Source organism: Cryptomeria japonica, chromosome 7 (genome assembly GCF_030272615.1).
Source record: "Cryptomeria japonica chromosome 7, Sugi_1.0, whole genome shotgun sequence".
In the NCBI taxonomy this organism is placed as follows: domain Eukaryota; kingdom Viridiplantae; phylum Streptophyta; class Pinopsida; order Cupressales; family Cupressaceae; genus Cryptomeria; species Cryptomeria japonica.
The window spans coordinates 739394884-739420363 of record NC_081411.1 but is presented as its reverse complement, the minus strand read 5'-3'; the positions used below and the strand labels follow the sequence as shown (position 1 = coordinate 739420363).

The 25480-nt window shown below is 36.7% G+C and overlaps 1 protein-coding gene across 1 annotated transcript in view; it reads left to right on the top strand.

Annotated features, from left to right (window-relative positions):
- The window catches only part of LOC131856978 (uncharacterized), a 138352-nt gene extending 124278 nt beyond the window's left edge, over window positions 1–14074 (top strand). The window contains exons 3-4 of the mRNA XM_059208953.1: window positions 241–437; window positions 13589–14074. Coding sequence (XP_059064936.1) covers window positions 241–437; window positions 13589–14074 — 683 coding nt within the window. The remainder of the gene's footprint in view (window positions 1–240; window positions 438–13588) is intronic.
- Window positions 14075–25480: the final 11406 nt, after the last annotated feature.

Sequence of the window (25480 nt, the reverse complement as noted above, 5' to 3'; positions counted from 1 at the left end):
AAGCCAAGAACAAGCTTGTAACTGGAAATAGAAAAAGTGATAACCAAATCATGAAGCCACCAGAATATAGCAAGAATGTAACCATTAGAATAAGCATCCAAAATTGATTCCAGAGGTCTGATCATACCAAATTAGAATCACAGCCAAAACCAAAATGATCACCAAGACTAACTGGGATACAATGTTGACATCAATGACAACACTTAATCAAATCCAGCATATTGCCAACACATACCACAGTTGATGATGATAATGCCAATGTTGATACCTCTAGTGAAGTTGTACAATATCCTCTGATGATCGAAGTTGTCTCAGAAAAGGTAGATGAGGAGAAAGATGATGCAGACAAGGGTGAGTATGCTAGTAAAAATGGGAGTGAAGAGGTGGCTGAAAAGGAAAAAGGTGAGAAGGAGGCAGATCAGACTCTAGCAACAGTGGCAAGAGACACTAGTGCTAACAAAGGGAAACAAATTGCTACTAATTGAGATGACTCTGGTCAAGGACCTATTGACCTGACCTCATTCTCTCTGATTCAATATTTAAAGTTGGCAAGTCTCACTCAAGCTAAAGCTAATGAGGACTTTCTTAAGTCCCATTCTACTAACAAAGAGTTGATATCATTGGAAGGAGACATGTTGGAGAAAATTATGCCATCTTTCAAACCATACACACCTATTACTATCTACTAAGTTGTCATTAGTTTTATGCCCAAAGTCAACCTATATTCACTAGTCAGTTTATACTACCGAAAAGTCCAGTCGGTAGATACCAAGGCTACTAGTGTCAGTAACTGAAGTGAGACAAGTCACTGAGATGTTTTACACCAAGCTATGTTCCGAGACGAATACAGAATCTCTACAGAGTAAGGTTCATATGTCTACCAAGCAGCAAAGAAGGTATACCAAGTTAATCTAAACTGAGTGGAAATGTCTTACTAGATTCAATGAACCTGGACACACATGTGAAACATGTTACAAGATTCAAGAAGATGAAACCATTATTACATAGGAAATTGCATTTAAATATTTTGTATGATTTGAGGAAGAATATCCAATGAAATAATTTCTATGTTTATTTATTCAATAAAACATGTTTGTATGATCAAAGCATAAGTAGATCATTGTCTCAGAGATGTATATAAACATAATGATTTGAGTATTTGAGAGATGACATGGAAAATCAAGAGAGAAGATACGAAGTGATGATATAGTGAAGAAAGAAGATTGACAGAGATATTCAGAGGTCAACGAGAAGGTTTCAAAGAATAGTTTAAGGGACAAAATATACAGAAGTGGTTACCGAGTTTATTTATCATTACCGAGGAATACTATGAGTAGGGTAATTTTATATTGAGCACATAGAGTCTTCTATAACATTTTAGATGTGAAGCTGCAGATATTTTGTAAAGATTTTGATTGAATTATTAAGTTGTGTTAGAAACCTTTAACAGGGTAAAAGACTCTAATAAAGTCTATAAATTATAAAGCCTTTAACCAGGTACAACATTTTGTAAAAGTGTTTGTAAAATCCTTTAGCAAGGTAGATCTAAAGATATTTATACTCCTAATAGGGTAAGCTATTAGAAATAGCTAAACATGTAGCTCTAACCGAGCAATCTTGATTACTGCAGTAGTGAAGTTGTGGGTGCCATCCCCAATGCAGTTTTTCTCTCTAACCAAGAGTTTCTGCATGACCAAAAATCTTTGTGTTATGGAGTGAAACTTTGATGGATGTTATTTCTATGATTATGTTTCAGTGTTATACATTTATGAGATCAGCAATACTTAGTTTGTGTTTATTAGTAAAATTGTTTTTCAAGAAAAGTTTTGAAGTACTTACTCACCCCTCCCCTCTCAGTACATTAGCTTTCCAAGTCAGACCTAACAATTGGAATCAAAGCCTAATTCTTGGTAAAGGGACTAACAGCCTAAAGAGAAAGATCCTATCAATGGAAGGTTATAAACAATCATCCAGAATTGTGAATCTTCAAGAAGAATTGGATCATGTTAATCAAGTGATTGCAGATATGCAGAGGCAAATGCAAAGATCACTGAAAGTCAGAAGAAGGTTGTCTAATGATTTACAAGACTCACAAGAGTTGGTGGAATAAATTGAGACATCATCTGAGAATAGCATATTAGAAGAATCTAAAGAAATGATTGCAGAATTGAAAGAAAATAACAAAGCACTTAGTGAATAGCTAACAGCAATGAGAAGGGAACATGAGTATTTCAGCACACATATGACTGAAAATATTGAAGCATTAAGAGCAGCTGAAGATAATAAGCGAAATATAGAAGGAGAGAAACAACAACTAGAAGCATTGGTGTCTGCAAAAAATGATGAAATATCAAGGATGACTGAAGTTCAATATAATCTGTCTGATCAATTGGATTATGCACATCATGAAGCTACTCTAAAGGAAAATGAGATCCAAGCATTGGAACTTGAATTATCAAGATTGACTGATGAACTAGAAGCAAAAAAGAATTCAAAAGAAACACTAAGGAAAAGCCATGAATCGTCAAGAATGTTGGATGAGCAACTAAATATGAGAACACCCAACAAAAATGCAAGACTCAGATACAAAGAAAACAACTCTACTGAGAAAGGGATCAACACTACCGAGAAAGGAGAATCATCAAAGAAAGCTGGAAACAAAGATAACATGAAGGATAAGAAGCCTATTTACAACTACTATGGGAAACAAGGACATACTGCCAACATTTGTTGGATTAGAAAAGGTAAGCAACCGAATGTTACTAGGTTTGATGGTTATTGTTATAATTGCAACAAGTATCATCACACATCTAAGCAATGTAGGACAAAGTTCGTTAACAATTATCAAAAGGAAAAATTCAAGGGGTTTTGCAAAAATTGTAATAGATATGGAGACAATACCGAGAAATATTGGTTTAAGAAGAAAAACTATATGTGGACTCCACACCGAGCAAACACTAGAAGTTACCGAAATCACACAGATCTCAATAGACAATATACTTCAGTACCATGGGATTACAATACAAGAATATGGTGTGAATGTTGTGGAAGATATGGTCATATAAGTGCAAACTGTATGATAAGGTTTGGAATGAAAAACCGGAGATCATGGAGAAATCTCAGAATGGCATATTTTCATTGTCACAAAGTTGGACACTTGGCTAAAGACTACAGAGAACAACCTAGAGGAGATACTGAGGAGATAAGAAACAAATTACAAAAAATTTGGAAAAAGAAGGAAAATGTGTCAACTAATGAAGGAAGCACCTTACCTAGCGAGTTAGGTGCATCTGATAACTCAATGATGAACCACTAGTACCAAGCCGGTATTGAGAGGGGGGGGTGAATTAGAACAAACACAAATACAGTCCAAAACTAGTTTGACAGTAAATACTCCAAACGACTAGCAAACAAGGATACCTGTTCAACACAGACTGCAACCAGTAAAGCCAAGAGTGTCTAAAACAAGCATTGACCGGTTGAACACTTAGCTTTTCATTTAACTCAAAACAACACTACCATTTCACCCTCATGCATGAACAGGTAAACTATCATCTAATCATCACAATAGTTAGTTCAGTATGCTTTATAGATAGGCATAAAACACAGAACCATCATATGCTCAACAGGTAATAACAAAGCATCACAAGATAAAAGCATCACACATGACACACATATTTTTCATGCGCAAACCCAACTGGGAAAAACCATGGTGCGAATGAATACCCACAAGCTTCTTTTGAACTCTTTTGAAGTTCGCTCTGTTAGGAGCCTTGTTTGGTTAAAGACATTACAATAGGTTCTTCTAGGAATCGATCCTGTTAGGGATCACCCGGTTAAGGGATGGCTATAATACCTAGTTAAGGGTTAAACCCGATTAGGGTTACCTTGTTAGAGGATTTCAAGAACTCGATAGCTAAAGGATCTCCTGACCTCTATAGCTTCTCAGAACTCATTAACCTCGAGTTACCTAGTTAAGGGATTTGAATCAAGCCTGTTAAGACCACCCTGTTAGGGGATTTTGTATCAAGCCAGTTAAGGCTACCCTATTAGGGGATTTCACAATTGTTGAAGTGGTTAGAGATCAACAGGAATTACAATGATCTGATAATAGCACTCAATGCTAATGCAGATCCATTTTGGCTCCTCTTCTCCTTCTGCACATTTACTTTGCAGGTATCTCTTCTCTCCTTTGGTCTAGAAAGAATCATGTATCTCTTCCCTTGGATACACACTCACAACTTTTTCCAACAACTTTAGAAAGAAACACAACATTGACCTTATAGGAAACAGACAGGTCGGTAGAAAAAACCCTAAACCCTAAACCTGTTAGGTTAAGCAATTCAAGAGATTCAATCTTGACCGTTGAATCATACTACATTAAATGCAATAGTCTTGAATCGATCTCAAGACATTCTCCATCGTCCATTTTCCACCGATTTCATGGCAGCTGATAACCCATTACATGTTATCACTGTTTGACAGACTTCGTACATTCTCAATGTAGATAGGAATAGTCTTCTTCATGCAAGATCCTTCATGCACACAGAGCTTACGTGGCAACACGATCTATTCTCCATTATACTACTAACTCATCACACAAAGATCACCAATTGAGTCACACAGGCTTGAGGTACTCCAACCAGAAATCCTGAAGTGGAAACTACCTACCAACCGGTAGTCATACAATGCTTCCATGTGCCGGTTCCCATAACTACATGCCAGTTCACCTTGACATGCCGGTTCACCTTGAATAAATATACTTCACTTTGGCATGTATACCAATTAACACATATGCTGGTTCTCTCTTCTCACATATCACATATGTCGGTTCACTTCATAATAGATATTGACATCAATGACAACATACAATATCATTATGTCCTTATACCGGTTCACATAAATGCCAACAATCTCCCCCTTTGGCATTGATGGCAGTATACAAAGATATCTTCTCCACTTCACATCTTCTCCCCCATTTGCTGCAAATATATTTTCACTTCACTCCTTCTCCCCCTTTGACAACAATGCCAAAGTGGAGACACACACATCCTTGTTCCATTATGTTGCTCCCCCTAAGGAGTAGCATCCTTCAACACATCAATCAACAAAAATTTGACTTTGCAATACCTGACTGATGTGGAACAATTACTTTTAGTTCACCTCTTGAAGGGGCAATACCCCCAATTCACCTCTTAAATGCACAAATGTAGTCTTTGGGAGAGGCTTGGTGAATATGTCTGCTAACTACTCCTTACTAGACACATGCTCCAGTGCAATCTATTTATTCTGAACCTTTTCCCTCAAGAAATGATACTTAAGCTCAAAATGCTTGGTTCTAGAATGTAAAACTAGATTCTTTGATATATTGATAGCACTTGTGTTATCATAGAATATACTTACCAGTTCAGATACAAGGATTTTGAAGCCTTCCAGTACATGCTTCATCCAAATTGTCTGAGTGTAGTTCATGAAAGTTGCAACATACTCCACTTTCATTGTAGACTGAGAGATACAACTCTGCTTTTTATTCATTCATGAGACTAGTCTACCACCAAGAAAGAATGCACCACTGGTTGTGCTCTTCCAGTCATCCACATTACTTGCCAAACAACATCTGTGAACACTTTCAGATTGAAATCATTGCTGTATGGGTACCACAATCCATAGTCAACTGTTCCCTTCAGATACCTAAGAATCTGCTTGACTGCAATCAAGTGGGGTTCTCTTGGACTCTTCTAGAACCTTGCAGTAATGCCAACTGCATGTGCAATATCTGGTCTGCTATGCACTACATAATGCAACTTACCAATCATTGATCAGTATTCCTTCTCATCAACCAGTGTGGAATCATCCTCTTTTGTCAATTTGCAACCGGTCACCATCGGTGTACCAACCAGTTTGCTATCTTCCATGCCAAAGGTCTTTAGTACCTCTTTGACATATTTGGATTGAGTGATAAAGATTTCATCTTCCGTCTACTGGATCCGCAGTCCAATGAAGAACTTAATCTCCCCTATGAGTGACATCTCAAACTCTTTCTTCATCTCATTAGCAAACTCATAACTCATCTTTTCATCTCCTCCAAAGATAATGTCATCAACAAAAACCTCACAGATCAGGATCTGGTCTCCTTCAGACTTCAAGTAGATATTTCTATCTTCAATTGTTCTCTCAAATCCAATCTTCACAAGATGGGAATGTAGGTGCTCATACCATGCCCTAGGTGCTTGCTTTAGAACATATAATGATTTATGTAGCCTGCACACCATATCACTATCTTCAGATAGGGAAAACCCATCTGGTTGCTCTATATATACCTCCTCTTCAAGTACACCATTTAGGAATGCAGATTTTACATCCATTTGATATACTTTGAACCATTTAAAAGCTGCATATGCAAGAAGCATACGAACTCCTTCCAATCTGGCTACAAGAGCAAAGGTTTCTCCATAGTCTTCTCCTTCTTCTTGAGCATATCCTTTGCATACCAATCTGGCTTTATTCCTAATCACTGTGCCATCCTCATTCAACTTGTTTTTGAACACCCATTTGGTGCCAATGACATTTTTATGCTCCATTCTGGGTACCAAGGACCATGTACCATTTTTCTCTATCTGGTCAAGTTCCTCTTCCATTGCCTTGATCCAGTCTTCATCTTTATGAGCCTCTTTGAATGATTTAGGCTCAAATTCAGAGATCATACATGAGTTTTCTCTGATCTTTCTTCTTGTAAGGATTCCTACATCCTTATCACCTATGATCTACTTAGGATCATGATTCAACTTGACATACTGAGGAATGGTCTTAACTAGTTCTTCTTGCTTTTCTTCTTCATCCTCATCTTCATCAGTATTAGCATTCACCGGTTCAGGGACACTGTTACTGGTACTTGGTTGACTAACAACCGGTTCCCAGAAGGTTGCAACCAGTTCATTTACAGCTTGCTCACTACCCGTTTCCTCAGTTTTCTCAGAGGATTCATCAACTCTTACATTGATATTTTCCATAATTCTCTGAGTCCTGTTGTTGTAGCACTTGAAAGCTTTACTCTTGGTGGAATATCCTAGAAATATTCCCTCATCACATTTAGCTTCAAATTTGCCCTAATGTTCACTCCTCTTGATGTAACATTTGCTACCAAATACCTTAAAGTACCTAACCACAGGTGTCTTATGGGTCCAATACTCATAAGGAGTTTTGTCCTTACCTTTCTTGATGAGTACTTGGTTCATAGTGTAGACTGTAGTGCTCACTGCTTCTCTCCAAAAGGTCTGAGCTACCTTTCCTTGAATCAACATGGTTCTAGCTGCTTCAACCATAGTCCGGTTATTCCTCTCTGCTAGGCCATTCTGCTATGGAGTCTGGGGGGTAGACAACTGTCTCTTAATGCCAAATTCTTCATAGTACTTGTTGAATTCACTAGAAGTGGATTCCCCTCCTTGATCAGTTCTGAGACACTTGATTCTTTTACCGCTTTCCTTGTCCACTAATGCTCTGAAAGCTTTGAATTTCCCAAAAGCTTCAGACTTGTCTTTCAAGAATGTGACCCACATCATTCTTGAGCAGTCATCAGTGAGGATCAAGAAGTACCTATCACCCTGCACACTTCTAGTTTTTATAGGACCACACAAATCAGTATGTACAAGATCAAGCAAGTTGTCAGCAGTGAAAGATTTACCTTTAAAGGTTGAGGAAGACATTTTCCCCAATTGACACTCTCTACACAAGGTATTATCTAGTTTGCTTAGCACCGGCAACCCTCTAACTGCCTTGATCTTATTGGCCTTTATAATGTTATCAAAGTTTACAAGGTAGAGTCTCCTATGCCATATCCAACTACCATCAAGCTTAGCCATAAGACATGTACTTATATTTGCATTCAACTAAAATAGGTTACCTTTGGTCTGCATGCCGGTGGCCACCAATTTACCATCTTTTCCTTTGATTCTGCAAACTCCATTCTTAAATTGCAGAGTGAGGCCACTATCATTTAGCTGGGCAACACTTAGAAGGTTGTGTCTGAGACCATCAACCTAGTACACATTGTCAGCACTACTCTTCCCATTCAAAGAGATGGACCCTTTTCCTTTGACCATGCATGGTGCCTCATTGCCAAAGCGAACCACACCACCATCATACTCCTCCAAGGATAGAAACTTGCTCTGGTCACCAATCATATGGTGAGAACAGCCACTGTCAATGATCCACTCATTTGAATTATCGAACCAGGAGACAAGAGCCTTCTTGTCTGCCACATCTTCCTTTACAACAACAAATACAATGTCTTCATTCTCTTCATCTTCTGATTCCTCATCTGTGACACCTTCATCAACTGCCACAAAATAGTTTCTTCAGTTTCCTCCTTTGAATTTCTTGAACCTTTCCGGTTTATCCTTGTTGTCGCTATTAGGACAATTCATAGCAATATGTCCTATCCGGTTACAGGAAAAACATTTCAAAGGTAGCTTACCTTTGTATTTACCAGTTCCTTTTGAAAATTTCCTGGCAAGAAGAGCTTCAAATTCCATTAGAAACTTTTCATCATTCATTTCTCTGCTCTGATTAGGTTCCCCACTAGTGCTAGCCTCTTTTCCTTTTCTGGATGGTATAGCAGAGGCTTTAAATGTTGATTCTGTCTTTTGAACACTGCCATCAAAACTATTCAGCTCATAGGCTGTCAACTTAGCTATGATGGAGTCTAAGGACACATTAGACTTGTCTATTAATCTTAGCTCCTGAATAGCAGCAACCCTTATTGCATAGACCGGCAACAGGGATCTTAGGACTTTGCTTACCATAGTGGAATCTTCTATTTTACCACCTGCACTCTTGATTTCTCCAACAACCATTTTGATTCTTATTCCATACTGCTGAATGGTCTCACCTTCAACCATTCACATGTCTTCAAAATTCCCTCTCAGGCTTTCTTCCTTAGCCTATTTTACATGCTCATCACCACCATAGATATTTTCAAGAGAATCCCATACCTCTTTGGGATTAACCTTGTCTTGAACATCAATAAACTCGATGTCAGAAAGACTACTAATAAGGGCTTCCATGACTTGCCCATTTTCTTGTATCTCTCTCTTTTGGTCATCAGTGAGAATACCGGTAGGAACAACATAGACATTCTCAATATAACTCCAGTGTTGAGCACCCATGCTTCTGATGAATATCTTCATCCCATCTTTCCATATATTGAAATTTTCCCTGTTAAACTTAGGACCTTCCCTCTTCCTTATTTGACTAGGATCTTTTCCTCAAGTGGTTAAGCTTACAACATAGAGGACCTGGAGTGCTCTAATACCAATTGATAACTCAATGATGAACCACTAGTACCAAACCAGTACTGAGAGGGGGGGGGTGAATCAGTACAAACACAAATACAATCCAAAACCGGTTTGACAGCAAATACTCCAAACGACTGGCAAACAGGGATACCTGTTCAACACAGACTGCAACCGGTAAAGCCAAGAGTGTCTAAAGCAAGCATTGACCAGTTGAACACTTAGCTTTTCATTTAACTCAAAACAACACTACCATTTCACCCTCATGCATGAATAGGTAAACTATCATCTAATCATCACAACAGTTAGTTTAGTATGCTTTATAGATAGGCATAAAACATAGAACCATCATATGCTCAATAGGTAATAACAAAGCATCACAAGATAAAAGCATCACACATGGCACACATATTTTTCACATGGAAACCCAACTGGGAAAAACCACGGTGGGGATGAATACCCACAAGCTACTTTTGAGCTCTTTTGAAGTCCACTCTGTTAGGAGCCTTGTCCGGTTAAAGACATTACAATAGGTTCTGCTAGAAACCGATCCTGTGAGGGATCACCTGGTTAAGGGATGGCTATAATACCTGGTTAAGGGTTACCTTGTTAGAGGATTTCAAGAACTCAATATCTAAAGGATCTCCCAAGCTCTATAGCTTCTCAGAACTCATTAACCTTGAGTTACCTAGTTAAGGGATTTGAATCAAGCCTTTTAAGACCACCCTGTTAGGGGATTTTGTATCAAGCTAGTTAAGGCTACCCTATTAGGGGATTTCACAACTATTGAAGTGGTTAGAGATCAATAGGAATTACAATGATCTAATAACAACACTCAATGCTAATGCAAATTCATTTTGGCTCCTCTTCTTCTTCTGCACATTTACTTTGCAAGTATCTCTTCTCTCCTTTGGTCTGGCAAGAATCATGTATCTCTTCCCTTGGATACACACTCACAACTTTTGCCAACAACTTTAGAAAGAAACACAACATCGACCTTATAGGAAACAGACAGGTCGGTAGCAAAAACCCTAAACCCTAAACCTATTAGGTTAAGCAATTCAAGCAGTTCAATCCTGACCATTGAATCATACTGCATTAAATGCAATAGTCTTGAATTGATCTCAAGACATTCTCCATCGTCCATTTTCCACCGATTTCATGGTGGCTGATAACCCATCATGCGTTATCACCATTTGACAGACTTCGCACATTCCCAAGGTAGATAGGAATAGTCCTCTTGATCCTTCATACGCACAGAGATTACGTGGCAACATGATCTGTTCTCCATTATACTGCTAACTCATCACACAAAGATCACCGATTGAGTCACACAGGCTTGAGGTACTCCAACTGGAAATCCTGAAGTGGAAACTACCTACCAACAGGTAGTCATACAATGCTTCCATGTGCCGGTTCCCATGACTACATACTGGTTCACCTTGAATAAATATACTGCTTCACTTTGGCATATATACCGGTTAACACATATGTCGGTTCACTTCATAACACATATTGAAATCAATGACAACATACAATATCATTATGTCCTTATACAGGTTCACATAAATGCCAACAACATCTACTTCGAATTAATTAATAAAGGTATGAAGGGACTGCATTCTCACAAGGTAAGATCTTAACAGTTCCTATATAATCATATACATAATTCCAAAATCTACATAGCTAAGATGCAATAGCAAGTTTGAAATTTTATCTAGTCTTTTGAATTACCAGAGAAGTCGGCAAAATGTATTAAACTAGTCAAGTTAGTAAAAGTCTATAAGGGAGATAGTCGGTATAGTGGAACCAAGTGCATTTAATGCCTATTTTACCTTACTGTACGAAACCCGATAAGGTCAAAAAGAGGTACTTAAAGTATTTTGAGCGGTCATTTTTCACTTACCAGTTTTCAAGGTGCAGAGAAGAGCAAATAAAAAGGTGATCAAACATTTCCAAGAGTGAATTCAAGCTATTTAGCATAATCTAAAATGCATTTTCAGCATTTAACCGATCAAAGTCAAGTTGTGAATATTTGCGAAGTATTTACTAAGTTGGAAGCATTTTCTAGTTATTCAAAACCCTAAGCTATTTCGTAAATAGAGTTTCAAGTTTGAAATGGCTCCCAAGGTATAGAAACCCATTGTAGTAGAGACCACTGAGAAGCCTACACTAAAATACACCTTACCTCCCAAAGTGGCATCCGAACCCAATGAGAAAACTGCATTCTCTCTTATTCCGGATAGGGTTATGTTGATCGAAGATGTTAGATTTTATACCAAGTGCCAAGTTGATGAGCTAGGTCATACTGAGATTAAGGATATGTATGAAAAAATGTGCATCGATGGAAACCTAGCTAGCAAGTTTGAGCATATCAAAGTTAAGGGATTGACCGAAGCCCTAACCTATCCTTGAGTCTTCAAACCCCAATGGGTCAAATTTGTCTTGAGCCGTGTGCATGATGATTTTATGTGGTTAGAGGATCAACCTTTCAAGATCACCAAGGAGATTATTCACATGATAACCGGATACCCTATATTTGACCATGTCCGAGCACAGAAGATGATTTCACGGAAGGAATTGATAACATTAATAGGTGTTGATTCTTATAGTAGAGGTCTTAAGTTAAACAATGTGACTGATGCAGAACTAAATTTTGCTATTAGAGTTATTGGTTATTGTTTCTTCCAGTTTGCAAGACAAAACAATGTACCATGTGCAGCTGTAGATCTGGCCTATAAAATTGTTAAAAGGGTATGCAAATTGATTTATGTGAAGTTTTATTGAAGAATCTTTTTGAAAATCTCAATGCAATAAGGAAACCAAAGAAGAATAATACTACAAACACACTAAAGTTTGGGTCACTCTTAATGTGTATGTTCTTCTATTTTCAAAAATTATTTCCATCAGTCGGTAATATTATTTGGGAATTACACCGACCTATCACCCATCAAATAAATGATTTCATCAATCAGCTAGGTGATAATTTCAATATGATAATGGATGATTACTTCAACAGATTCTAGGAAAAGATGCATAGCAGGTACAAGATTCCACCTCAGCTAGTGGAAAAGTACAAGGATACTATATGTTTTGAAGTGGATACCGACTACTGTTATGTCAATGCAGTAGAACCAAAGACTCAATCCTTACCGCCTATGGGTTATGAGATAGATTTTGACATTTCTCAATAGCAGATAGATGCCTTTTTAGCACTTCCAAGGCATGCTACCGAGAAAAGAAATGGTACCTATGAAGAGGTGAAAGAAAAAGTAAAAATGAGCATTGTAGTACGAAAGGCTGCCAGAAAAGCCACTAGAATGATCAAAGATTTAACTGAGAAGTTTGGAGAAGGTTCTACCTCCACACCTACTAAAATAGCAAGAAGGAAGAGTGATCGACTTTCGATCAAGGAAGAATATGAAGCTCAAGAAGCAGCAATTACACTAAGCATTGAGTTGCCAAAGGGCAAAGTTTTGAAAAGAAAGAAACAAGATACAACCAAGGTATCACCAACCATGCTAGCAAAGCAACTGAACACTAGATCATCTGTTGCATCACCCGGTAAGAAGCAGAAGAATGTAAAAATGCCTAAGGTTACAAAAACTTATAAAAAGAAGACTAGAAGACTAATTTTGGATAAAGAGGAAAGTGACACAGAGTCAAAAGATGTGAATAAATTTCAGGTTGTAAAAAGCACAAAGGAAGATGTACATAGTGTTGACAATTTTTGTGTAAAATTAAAGCAGTATGGTGGATTTGGGTCATTTAGATATGTAAAGTATGATTCAAGAACAGATGAAGAGAAGAGGCAAATAGAAGAGACTGTAATTTGTGTACTTCTCAAGTTTCGAGTAGTTCCATTGGAAGTGGTTGGCTTTCTTCCAAAAGCATTGTACTCACATATTGATAATAGATAGAAATATGCTATGGACTCGGAGAAGCAAATAAGAGAAAGATTTTTGGTTCATCTCTTTCTAGATATGTCAGTAGATGACATAAGAGATCATTTGAAAAACTATCACACAAATTTTCAAGTAAAACAAAGGGCCTTTAAAATGATGAATGGTCTATATCTTGAAGTTGAAAATGAAACTAAAGAAAAATGGAAGAAAATATTCAGGATTCAGGCTGAAGAACTAAAAGGTGAAGTAGAAATAGTTGACATCACCGAGCAAGATCCTGCTTCCACTATTCAATCAGATGAGGATGTAATGGACACTAGAGCACAAGATGGAGAAATGATAGAAGGAAGCTCCTATGCCAAACTAATATCAAGTGAATCATTTGTAGAATAGATTAAGTCCTATCCTCTGATCACCCAACAAGTTTCAGCTGAGAAACTTCAGGACATAGATCAAGGTACAAAGGATCAAAAGATTAAACCAGATGAATCTACCTCTCAGGCCATCGATGATCAATCTTCCAAAGTACCATCAAGCACCGAGATAATTGCCACTGAAACTCCAAGCAAGGAAACACCAAAGGTTACAACAGAGGCTATAGGAACTGACACAAGTGTTGTCTCTACCGAGCAACATACCAAGGAAGGACAAGTCTCAAAAGCCCTTGTACCCATTCAACCAGAGAAGGCATCATCATCAAAGGAGAAGAAAGAAAAAAGACATAGTTTTATGATAGATCTATCTAAGCCCATTGTTTTACCGAATGTTGACATTATAAAATTGAAAGGGAAAGCACTGATAAAATTCGGTAAGCTTTGTAAAGCCAAAGCAGAGCAAGAAAGACAGATAGCTATTCAGCAGAAGAACCAAGTACTTTAGAAGGTCAAAACATTATTGACAGACATGATACCTGAAGCTACCATCAATAAAGATGCTACCATCCATGCACAACTGGATGAACTACTCACTCAATTGGAGGAATCAGGAGTAGAAGCATCATAATACCTTAGCAAATTGAAAGATAAAGAGCTAACTGCCAAGATGATTGAAGAAGTGTAGAAAGCAATTGCTATAGGTAAAATGAATCTTATTGAATTCATTGATGAGTTGTCCCCTCAACTCAAGCATATTATTTCTTTATTCCAGAAGTTATGTACATTCTCATTCTTCATCAAAGATATCAAGAATAAGACTGAAGTCATTGAAAAAGAGATTACCGATCTCTCAAATAAATTGACTACCGAGCCGGATTCTCTTCGGAATTTTTATACAAAGCTACAAACCCTTATGGCTCAATAGTTAGAACTTCAGAATGAAGAGCATAAAATAAGGATGGATATCATGACTCTTCAAACATTATTTATTCCCAATTTGTCATCAGTTCAAGAGCAGATCAACCGAGCTACCCAATTGTCAACTCAAGTAGAGGAAAGCACTTTAGATGGTTTGATCACAATGTCAGCTAATATTATAGCTCAAAATTCAATAATGGAAAGTGTCAGGGATGCACTTACCAATGCTCTTACAGAAGCTCGTACAAAGTATAAATCTATTTTTGATCAGTTGCCCCCACCAAATAGTAACTAGTTTTGATGTTTGTCAAAAAGGGGGAGTGTATCGAGTATACAAAGTATCTGAGTGTACAGTAGAAATTGATAGGGGGAGCATGGAACATCAAGTTATGTATAGAATATTGATAAGGGGAGTATGTATTTGAACAATGTATATACTGACATTTCAGTTTATTTTGCAAGTATATAGATTTTGTGTTATGATTTTGAAAGGAGTTTTGTCAAACATACCAAACTAATGTCAAAAGGGGAGATTGTTACTATTTACTAAGTTGTCATTAGTTTTATGCCCAAAGTCATCCTATATTCACTAGTCGGTTTATACTACTGAAAAGTCCAGTCAGTAAATACCAAGGCTACCGGTGTTGGTTACTGAAGTGAGACAAGTCACTGAGATGATTTACACTGAGCTATGTACCGAGACAAATACAAAATGTCTACCAAGTAAGGTTCATATGTCTACCGAGCAGCAAAGAAGGTATATCAAGTTAATCTGAACCAAGTGGAAACATATTACCAGATTCAATGAAATTGGACACACATGTGAAACATGTTATAAGATTTGAGAAGATGAAACCATTATTACATAGGAAATTGCATTTAAAGATTTTGTATGATTTTGAGGAAGAATATCCAATGAAATAATTTCTATGTTTATTCATTCAATAAAACATGTTTGTATGATTGAAGCATGAACATATCACCGTCTCAAAGATCTATATAAATACAATGATTTGAGTATTTGAGAGATGACATGGAAAATCAAGAGAGAATATACAAAGTGATGATATAGTGAAGAAAGAAGATTGACATAGATATTCAGAGGTCACCGAGAAGGTTTCAAAGAATAGTTTAAGGGATAGAATATACAGAAGTGGTTACCAAGTTTACTTATCATTACCAAGTAATGCTATGAGCAAGGTAATTTTATATTGAGCACATAGAGTCTGCTATAACATTTCAGATGTGAAGTTGCAGATATTTTGTAAAGATTTTCATTGAATTATTAAGTTGTGTTAGAAACCTTTAACAGGGTAAAAGACTCTAATAAAGTCTATAAATTATAAAGCCTTTAACCAGGTACAACATTTTGTAAAAGTGTTTGTAAAATCCTTTAGCAAGGTATATCTAAATATCTTTATACTCCTAACTGGGTAAGCTATCAGAAATAGCTTAACACGTAGCTCTAACCGAGCAATCTTGATTACTGCAGTAGTGAAGTTGTGGGTGCCATCCCCACCGTAGTTTTTCTCTCTAACCAAGAGTTTCTGCATGACCAAAAATCTTTGTGTTATGGAGTGAAACTTTGATGGATGTTATTTATATGATTATGTTTCAGTGTTATACATTTATGAGATCAGTAATACTTAGTTTAGGTTTATTAGTAAAATTGTTTTTCAAGAAAAGTTTTGAAGTACTGATTCACCCCTCCCCTCTCAGTACATTAGTTTTCCAGGTCAGACCTAACAACATCTCATCCCTTCAGTAAGCTTTAGAGTATGTTGAATGTTGTTGGTTCTCATTTTGAGTCTTTAGAGAAGGCAACAGACACTATAAATTTAAATTAGTTTAATGCTATGCGATTGAAAACATTTTTGAAGATGATTGAGGATGATAGAGTCAGTTTAGTGATTGCCATGAAAATTATTCAGAACGCACTTGATGAAGGTGGTAATATATACAAGTCATGTCTAATTTTTCTAAAGTTCACTATAGACATTGACAAGAAAATGAGGGAATGTGAAGGCTAGATAGCGAACATATCTCAGTCATATGCACCACAATCATTCTTGGCTAGCAATTTTAACCCTAAGTTTTGAGTGTATCGAACAAGATTAAGATTCTAAACCAAGAAAAAGATATAATTTTGGGTAGACTGGTAGAAGTGAGGAGTATTATCACTCCATGAATAGATACTTTGATGAGTAGCATGCAAGATGCTAAGGATACACTGAATAATCTTGTTCCGATAGATAGACAGGGAACATAAAGGCATGCTTACCTTTTCAATGGAATGATCAACATTTTGGAGAGCTTGAAGAAGGCATGGGATAACCATTTTTTGTCTCTTAGAACAATTTTTGAATACTTATTCAATTTTTTGTAAGAAACTGTACATATCTTTGTGTATCAAGTTTGGTGGATTCCTATCTTTGGCATTGTTGTTAAAGGGGGAGAGAGCGGAGTGAAAAATGGTGCTAATTCTCAGGGGGGTCTTGTACACTCTTGGTGATTTTCAAGCTCTACAGTCTTGAGTTTAAAGTTTATTTTTTCATAGTGTTTCCATCAATGCCAAAGGGGGTGATTGGTGGAAATAGACACTGTTCTAGTGAAGATTGGTGCATGATAGATGCTTAGGGTTTGTCATTGATGGAAACCTAGTTTGGAAATCACATCAGATGTACATAGATTTAGTTTTCCAGAAGTCATATTATTCATAGGCATAAGTCTAGAAGGTGGAACACAATAACCGGTAGAGCATGAGATCATTGTGCATCTCTTGACATTGATGTTGTAATTTTGGTTGCATTAATAAAGGCAGATGATTTTTTTGGTTCCCAAGATTGCACATGGTGGGGTTTTACACTGCCGCATGGGAAGGAACCAAGTCAAGGCCTCAAATCATGTATGGAGAGGCCAACTCTAGACTATTTTTGGGATACTCGGGGACTTGGACCAACATATGATAAGGACTATGCTAACCCTTCTTCACTTCGGGCTTTGCAAAACCCGAGAGGGTGATCCCTTAATGCTCCTGTAATCTCCACACCACACTTGCAGACAATATTAAAATAAAGAAGGTCTCACTACTAAAAGGGGCTCAATAAAGAAGGAGAATGCTATAGAGTGGCTAACTCTCAGTGATCCTCGACCAACTTCAAAGTGTGAGATAACTTTTGACAAGAAGTGAAATAAACAGAAATGAAAAGATATATTATCAATTTATAGCAAGCTATCGATGAAATATGAGTAATGAACTATTACTAGAAATGACTAAAGCTACGACCAGTGTCTTATCCATTAGGAAACTGAAATTGTAAAACATAAGATGAAATATAATAGAATAAAACATTAATCTAATGGCTTGAGATCTTAAGATAACACTGCCTTACAATGTATCTCATCTATCTGTCCCAACCCAAAATACTTATTAGAATCCATGTATAAGCCCCATCAGTTTGCGAATCCTATCCTAGCAATTTAACCAACCCCTTAGATCAGAGCATAAGATAGAAAACACATACATCACAACAATGTAACAAATGAGAAAAACCCTTTGATCTCACTCATTCAAAACATAACAAACTTACACACTGGAGAAAGTGAATTTGAACTATGCTTGCATTAATTTAATAAGCTATTTTCTGTTACAAATTATCTTACATATAACTCCTTCAAGAACCTGAAACAAAATAAGACACAAGACCCATTTCATTTTCTCTGCAAATTCCTATTACAACCTACTCACTTCACCTAGACTCACTATATGACCAAGGGTTTGGATCCAAAACTTGTAACGCAAATTTCTTGACCCCTGTCTCATGGCCTTGAATTCTCTTTTATAGAAACAAGCGAGCAAATAAGCTTCAGGCCAGAGGAGACACCTGTCACAAGCTCATTAAACTGCTTGTAATTTTATTACAAAAATTTTCCTCACTCCCAAAAGACTATCCATGCTGACGTTCATGATGAAGTAGAACCCAAATTTTGAACTGCATTTTGGTAGAAACACAAACTTTTTAATTGTGCCATTATTACTATAGATGCTTCCAAATGGATCATGAGATGCATCATCTTTGTTTTGTAGAGCATTCCCCTTCAGGAAGGGAAATTAGATCCTAACAAGAAGTAAAGTCACCACTAAACTAGAGGAGGAGCTTCAACCTTCATGCCTAGGATCAGAGAAAATGGAAAGAGGAGCTCATAGAGGAATGTAAAGTGAAGGGAAGGCATTGCAGCTTCCATTCCCATGCTGAGATGATCGGCTACCACCCCAATCTCGACCTTTTTCTGCTTGTTTTTCTCTTTAAGGCTCCTTCTTTAACCCTTTGTCAATGAGTGACAGAGGAGAGATGAAGGATGAGTCCCACAGGGCTTGTTCTGATAAGAAATTGGTTTCAAGCCTCCATCGACTATCCTCCCGATTTTAAGACTCCATCGACAATAAGCATACTCACTCCCAAAGGAATTCCATCTAGTATCACAGAGCTTAGTGTAACTTCTAGCATGATACTACTCAAAAATCATTTTTACCATTTCAAAACCTTCTGAGAAGGTAATGAAATTTCGTGTTCTTTCTACCAATTGAAGACACCACCCAGCTATATTTATAATGAAAATACCCTTCTTGGTGGTGTTCATGCATGGGAAAAATCATCATTCCAATGATTTTCTACTCATCCTACCAGCAAATGGATTAAAAAAATCATATCCATCCAATCAAAATATCATCAGACTCAAACTGCCAATTCACTGCCCTTCTGACCAAGTTCACCTTACATGAATGATCTTGTTCCTAATTCTTTGATTTCTTGACTATAGAATTTCTACCTCAGAATCTCCCTTTTTTGGATATTGAGTCCTTATCTTTTGAAATTTTCTCGACAATAATTTTCTTGATTTTATGCCTTACTATGAGAATCTCTAACAGTATGCATCCTATGATTTTATTGATGGGTCCTTGATCACTTCATTTCCAGCTCATAAATCATCCTTATCCCCTTGATCCTTCTAAAGATTTCAATTTCTTTCCATGGTGGTAATGAAAACTTGTTTATATTGCCACCTCTGGTATCACCATCTTTGTCCAATAATACGACTCAACCCAATAAAACACCTCCTAAATAAGCCTTTTGAGAATTAGTCGGCATCCATATGTCTCAACACATCTCTGTTTATTCCATGTCAACAAGCTTATCTTCTTCTGCCTTCAATTTTTCTGCATGAATAACAACTAAACAATCCAACTCACCCCATTTGAAAAACTCTCTATTTCCACTATAGATCTATTCAGCATGGCACATCACACAATCACTATTAGTTAATAATGATATTGACCTTCCAACGTAGCAAGATGGGTCCACAAAATTCTGACCACGCATTGTTCAATCATCTTCCAGCTCAATTCTGTTAACGGCCCCACCTTTGCACTTTTTTGGTCTTCTTGGGACATGCGACATCATCTCATGATGTTGCGGTCCTTAAATTCCCTACATCTTCCTTCGTGAGAATGCAAGGGTCATCCGATCTGCTTGATCATTATGTGCAACTTTACAAAGTCCACCCAAAACTTGCACTATCTTTCAAGCATCTTCTCGCTTGAGTTAAAACATCGTTACCCATTTGATGCACGTGCAAAATCATGGAACCTTTAGTTGCTTGGTATTTAAAAAAAGAAATAAGCTGAAACATTAAGGCCAGACTTAAGGAAAATAAATACCCGTAGGAATATTTAAAAGGGGCCTGACCATGGTGAAAAAGGTGTAAGGTCTAAGAAAAATTGAAAAGGCCGACAGAAGAAATAACGCCTAGGGAAAAGAACATGGTCCCTTCGACAATGGAGAAGACCCTCAATTTTAAGTAAAAAGGTAATGAAGAAACATAACATGCTTTAGGTTTAAAACAAAATGCTCACCCGAGAACACATAAACCTAGAAACCACAAACCTTGAGGCTAAAAATAGAGAACAACATAAATTCAAAATGATAAAACATTGCCAAGGACACCAATTTTTGCATAGTCATTTTTAGGACCATCAAATTTTATGTTTGAGGTAGCGTATTTTGTGATTCCAGTATCTGTTGTTGATTCATGAGCAATTTTAGAGGTCCAGTATCCGATAATTCAGTTAGAGGAGACCTATTTTGGTGTAACGTGTGTTGCGGATTTGTTGGGTTGATTTTGGTGATGAATTTCATCTTTGAGGTGATTGGGTCATCTTATGGGAAGCTTATTATCTTCATTTTTTGGTCTGCATTCATATTTGTGGATGGATTGAGCTGACTTGGTGATACACATTTCATGTTGCATGTTATGCATATTTTGGAAGCCGACATGATAAATGATCCCTTTTTGTTGGTGCAGATATATAAGATCAATATGGATGAGCATTTTGGTGTATGTTATGTGTAACAAAAGTATGTATGAGCAAATTTTTAAGGTTGGTGGATGTAATTGAATATTTTGGTACTCTGGTGTGTGAAAGAGAAAAATAACAGATTAGTTGCAGAAGATAATATGAGCCTAACCGTAACTGGATTATGGCATAGTTAGATGTTATACTTCAGTTCATTCATTATTGTAATAGCCTGTAAGGCAGTGAGCCTTCCTCCAGGTTGTAGCCCTTGTTGTAATTGAGTAGTGAGCTCTAGGCAGTGAGCCTGAATGCAAGTGCATTCCCCTTATGTAATATTATCATACTTCTGGCCATAGTATAATAATATTGTGGGTTTAAATCTCACCATGGTTTATCCCTTTGTGTGTTTCCACGTAAAAATCTTGATGTTATGGTTGTGTTGATAATTGCTTTATGTTTTTTCATTTCATTTTCTTTCTTGTGCATCTAGTGGATTAAGAATCAGCTAAATAAGTTAGAAACTTGCACAAAACTAATTCACCCCCCCCTCAATGTTCATTGATTCCAATAGGCTTGTGGGGTGTTTTGGAGTTGGATTATGCTCATTCTTTCCATGGTCAACCCTTTCATCAGTTGTCATGTTTTCAAAATCAGGCAACATGTTACCTAATTTGGAGGGAAATCTACTTAATCTGGGACTCTTCTTTCAAAGTCAGATCATTGTTGTACTTCACCAATCAATCCTTCCTATTCAGTAGTAGGTATGGAAGTTGGAGGTGTTGGCAATTGACACTTAATTGGTTGGTTTCAATATGTTGTCATTGATAGCAACATGGCAACATGTTTCGGCTTCATATTTTGGTTTAGTTGTGTACCAGCAGACACTTCACCAGTAGGTTGGATGGATTTCTTTGGTTATTGGCATTGCAGGCTGACAGGTTCACATTCATGTTATTGAAATTGGTGGTCGACATCATTTGGGAGATCCGCCATCGGTAATTATTTTTTATATTCATGTGTTTATGTTATTTAGCCGACATGTGTATTCATATCGTAATTATCTTTGTAAGATGACATAAGGCATGATGGATTGTAAAGAGGTATATAGGTCAGCTGATTAGATTATTTTTTAGTATGAATGTATGTATAGGCAAGGATATTGATATGTAATGGAGATGTGAATTACATAAGAGAGATCATGTATATGAGGATATTTATGTAAGAGGGTATTCCCGTAAGGGTTTAGAGTTTCAAACCAAAATAGACAGAGCTTAACCGGAACTATATTCAAGCATAGAAGATGCTATTATTGCAGTTAAATAATTTCTTTGGATTGTAGTTTGGATTTGTATGTAGTCAATGAGGCTCCTTTTGTGATTGAGTAGTGTGCTCTAGGCTGTAAGCCTTCCTACAAGTGCAGGCCCCTATATTTTGTAATATCTCTTTATATGGCCAGTGGATTGATATTGTGGGTCACAAATCCCACCGCGGTTTTCCTCTTTGAGGTTTTCCACGTATAATTCTTTGTGTTATGGTATTGATTTGTGTGATTGTCTTATTGGCTGCTTTACTTATTTTAATTCTATATGTATCGATATAATGGTTGGCGAATGCATGTTTTAATAAGGTTAAAATTGATCATTCTGATAGAACACTAATTCACTTCCCCCTCTCAATGTTGTTGGATTCCAACAATTGGTATCAAAGCCTTGTTCCTCAGAGGAAGTTTAATAGCTTGAGGAAGATGTTGAATCTGGAATTCATGGATATGTTTTTGGAGAAGCAACTTGAGGTGGCACTTGAAGATTATGATGTTGGAAGAATAAAGAACTTGAAGTTACAAAATGAATTGAATTTTTCTCAATAATTCATTCTTGTCCTATAGGAGAGACTGTCATTTGTTTAGGCTAGGAGGAAGGAACTTTTGCAGAGCAAGGATAATGAAGAGAAAGATGCCCTTAATGAGAGATGTTTGAAGATGAGTCAACAGAACATGGTCATGAGGAATGAAATGCAAGCTATAACTATAAGGATGTATAAGGAGATTGAGGATTGAAATAAAAATGAAGAAAACCTTGTTGTATCTCTGAAAAACAAATTTGAAGAATGTGGAAGGTTGGTTCATGAAAATGATATGCTGGGAACTCATTTAGTACAATCCTAGAGTAATGAACAAGAACTTGAGAGACAAATAATAATTCTGAGAGATAATCTAGATATTGCAAGTGAGTATAAAGAAAAATTCAAGATTAGTTCAGCACAACTAGATGAGTTAGTGAAGAGACAAAGACAAAATGGAGATTCCAGTGGACCTGGATTTGAACAAGGTCAGAGTTCTAGTACTGAAAATGAAGATCAAAACCATAAGGCACTGGTAAGATAGTTTAATTCTTATAAATTTAATGGTAGATGCTTTGTTTGTAATAAATTTGGTCACATGGCTAGGCAATGTAGAAATAGAGAAAATCAGAACCCTGATTCTACTCCCGGTCAATATTCTAAATGCAATAAGTATGGTCATAAGACAAAAGATTGTAAAATGAATGTTAAATGTTATGCATGTGGAAAATTTGGACATATGACATGCAATAAGTATGGTCACAAGACAAAAGACTCCAAAATAAATGTTAAATGTTATGCATGTGGAAAATTTGGACATATGGCTAATCAGTGCAAGTCAAGCAATTATATCGGTTTTAGCAAAGCAATTCAAAAGAGAAATGTTACATGTTATGCATGTAATTAGGTTGGACATATTGCTAAGTTTTGAACAAGAAGAAATCCACTAGTTGGTAATGATGGATCAAATGAGAAAGGGAAAAAGAAGGTTAATGAAATCTAACCAGATCATACCCAGAGATGGGTCAGGAAGTCAGAAGAATAATCAGTAGATGTAAATGTACTAATTACTCAACCGATAGAGGAGGCTACTCCTGCACCAGCAGGAAGCTCATCTAGTAACTAAGGCAAATGCCTTAGGGGTAGGCAAAATTCATGAAGATAATGCATATGCCCTAGGAAGAGGTTCTACAAGATGTTCTAGACATTGGAGATTCTTATCCACCATGGAGATGTTTAATCGAGATCTGGTATCTTCCACTGAAAATCATTCATATCAATGACATATTAGGGTTTCTTGGAGGTTAAAAGGATGAATTCAAATCATTTCTAAGCACTTTCAATTTAGAGTGATTCAGAGGAAGTCTAAGGTGATTCAAGGCAATCAATATCATCTTGAGTGATTTCACCGGTGATCAAAAGAGTTATTTAGGGTCTTTCACCGACAGCTATTCACAGGTATTTATCTTTCATCATAGAAGCAAGATCATCATTTGAACCTATGTTTATTGAAAATTCTACTATTGACCAATATCTACATATTACTACCCTGGATGATTCTTTTGGCACATTTTGAGTATCTTGGAAGGAGTCGTGTATGTTGAAGATGAAAAAGCTTACATTCACTATCATATTGAGGATTTAGGAATGAGTGATATTAAGAGAATTTACATGAATGAGTTAATGGGAGATTCCAGAAAGATTAAGCCCAAGTACTAGCATATTGAGGATCTAGGGTTTACCAACATTTTGGATATTCCAAAATTTGAAGATGAGATTATTAGATATATTTTGAGCAGAGTGCATGGAGATTTTATCTAGTTAGACAGATTGTATAAGATTTCAAAGGAGGCCATAAGGGCCATCACCAGTTTATTGCAGGTTGGACAATGTCTCAAGAAGAAGGTTTATAATGATCAAGTCAACAAGATCAACGATGCAGCATCAAACAAGTGATCAATGAGGATTAGTACTATCACCAATAGATATATCAGATTAGGAAGTATGGTCATTGGCTACAAGGTAACTCAATCAAACCGACTGAATTTTGGGTCTAGCTCCTGCATTTATGCAGCTCATAAAATGATGAGGGAGAATGAGAAGTTAGATCTATGTGGTTTGATGTTGAATTTTGGATGTGTTAGGATTCCCAAAGATACTGAGAGGGGGGGTGAGTCAGTATCTAATCGGTAAATAGATTTTCTATTCCAAAATAGTGTACCGGTAAACAAGAATTAATGCAGTAAATATGAACAATAAGCACAACATAGAAAGCACACCATAACACAATATTTTTAATGAGGAAACCCAGTGTGGGAAAAACCTCGGTGGGATTTGTGACCCAGAATATTCACTCACTGGCCAATGAATGGATATTACTTACAATAGGGACCTGCACATGCAGGAAGGCCAACTACCTAAAGCTCACTGCTTAATTACAAAAAGGAAGTCTCACTGACTTACAAAATGGATTATGCAAATCCAATATAATGTACTTCTTTAGTTCAACATCTGCTATGCCAAGTTCAGTACCGGTTTAAGCTCATACAATAACCATAAACCTTACTCCAAAATCTACTTTAATATTCACATGTTATTTCTACAATAATCTTCTCATGTTCACATCTATAAATGATCTAAAAGATCTCATACTTATATATGAGTCTTATTACAATACGCCTTGTCGGCTTACAAAAAAAGATATTACAATTAAATACAAAATACAATAAACAAAATCCTGTCGGCTGGGGTGTTGGTAATCATCTTTGTCATTGCCGATAAACTATCTATCGGTGTAGA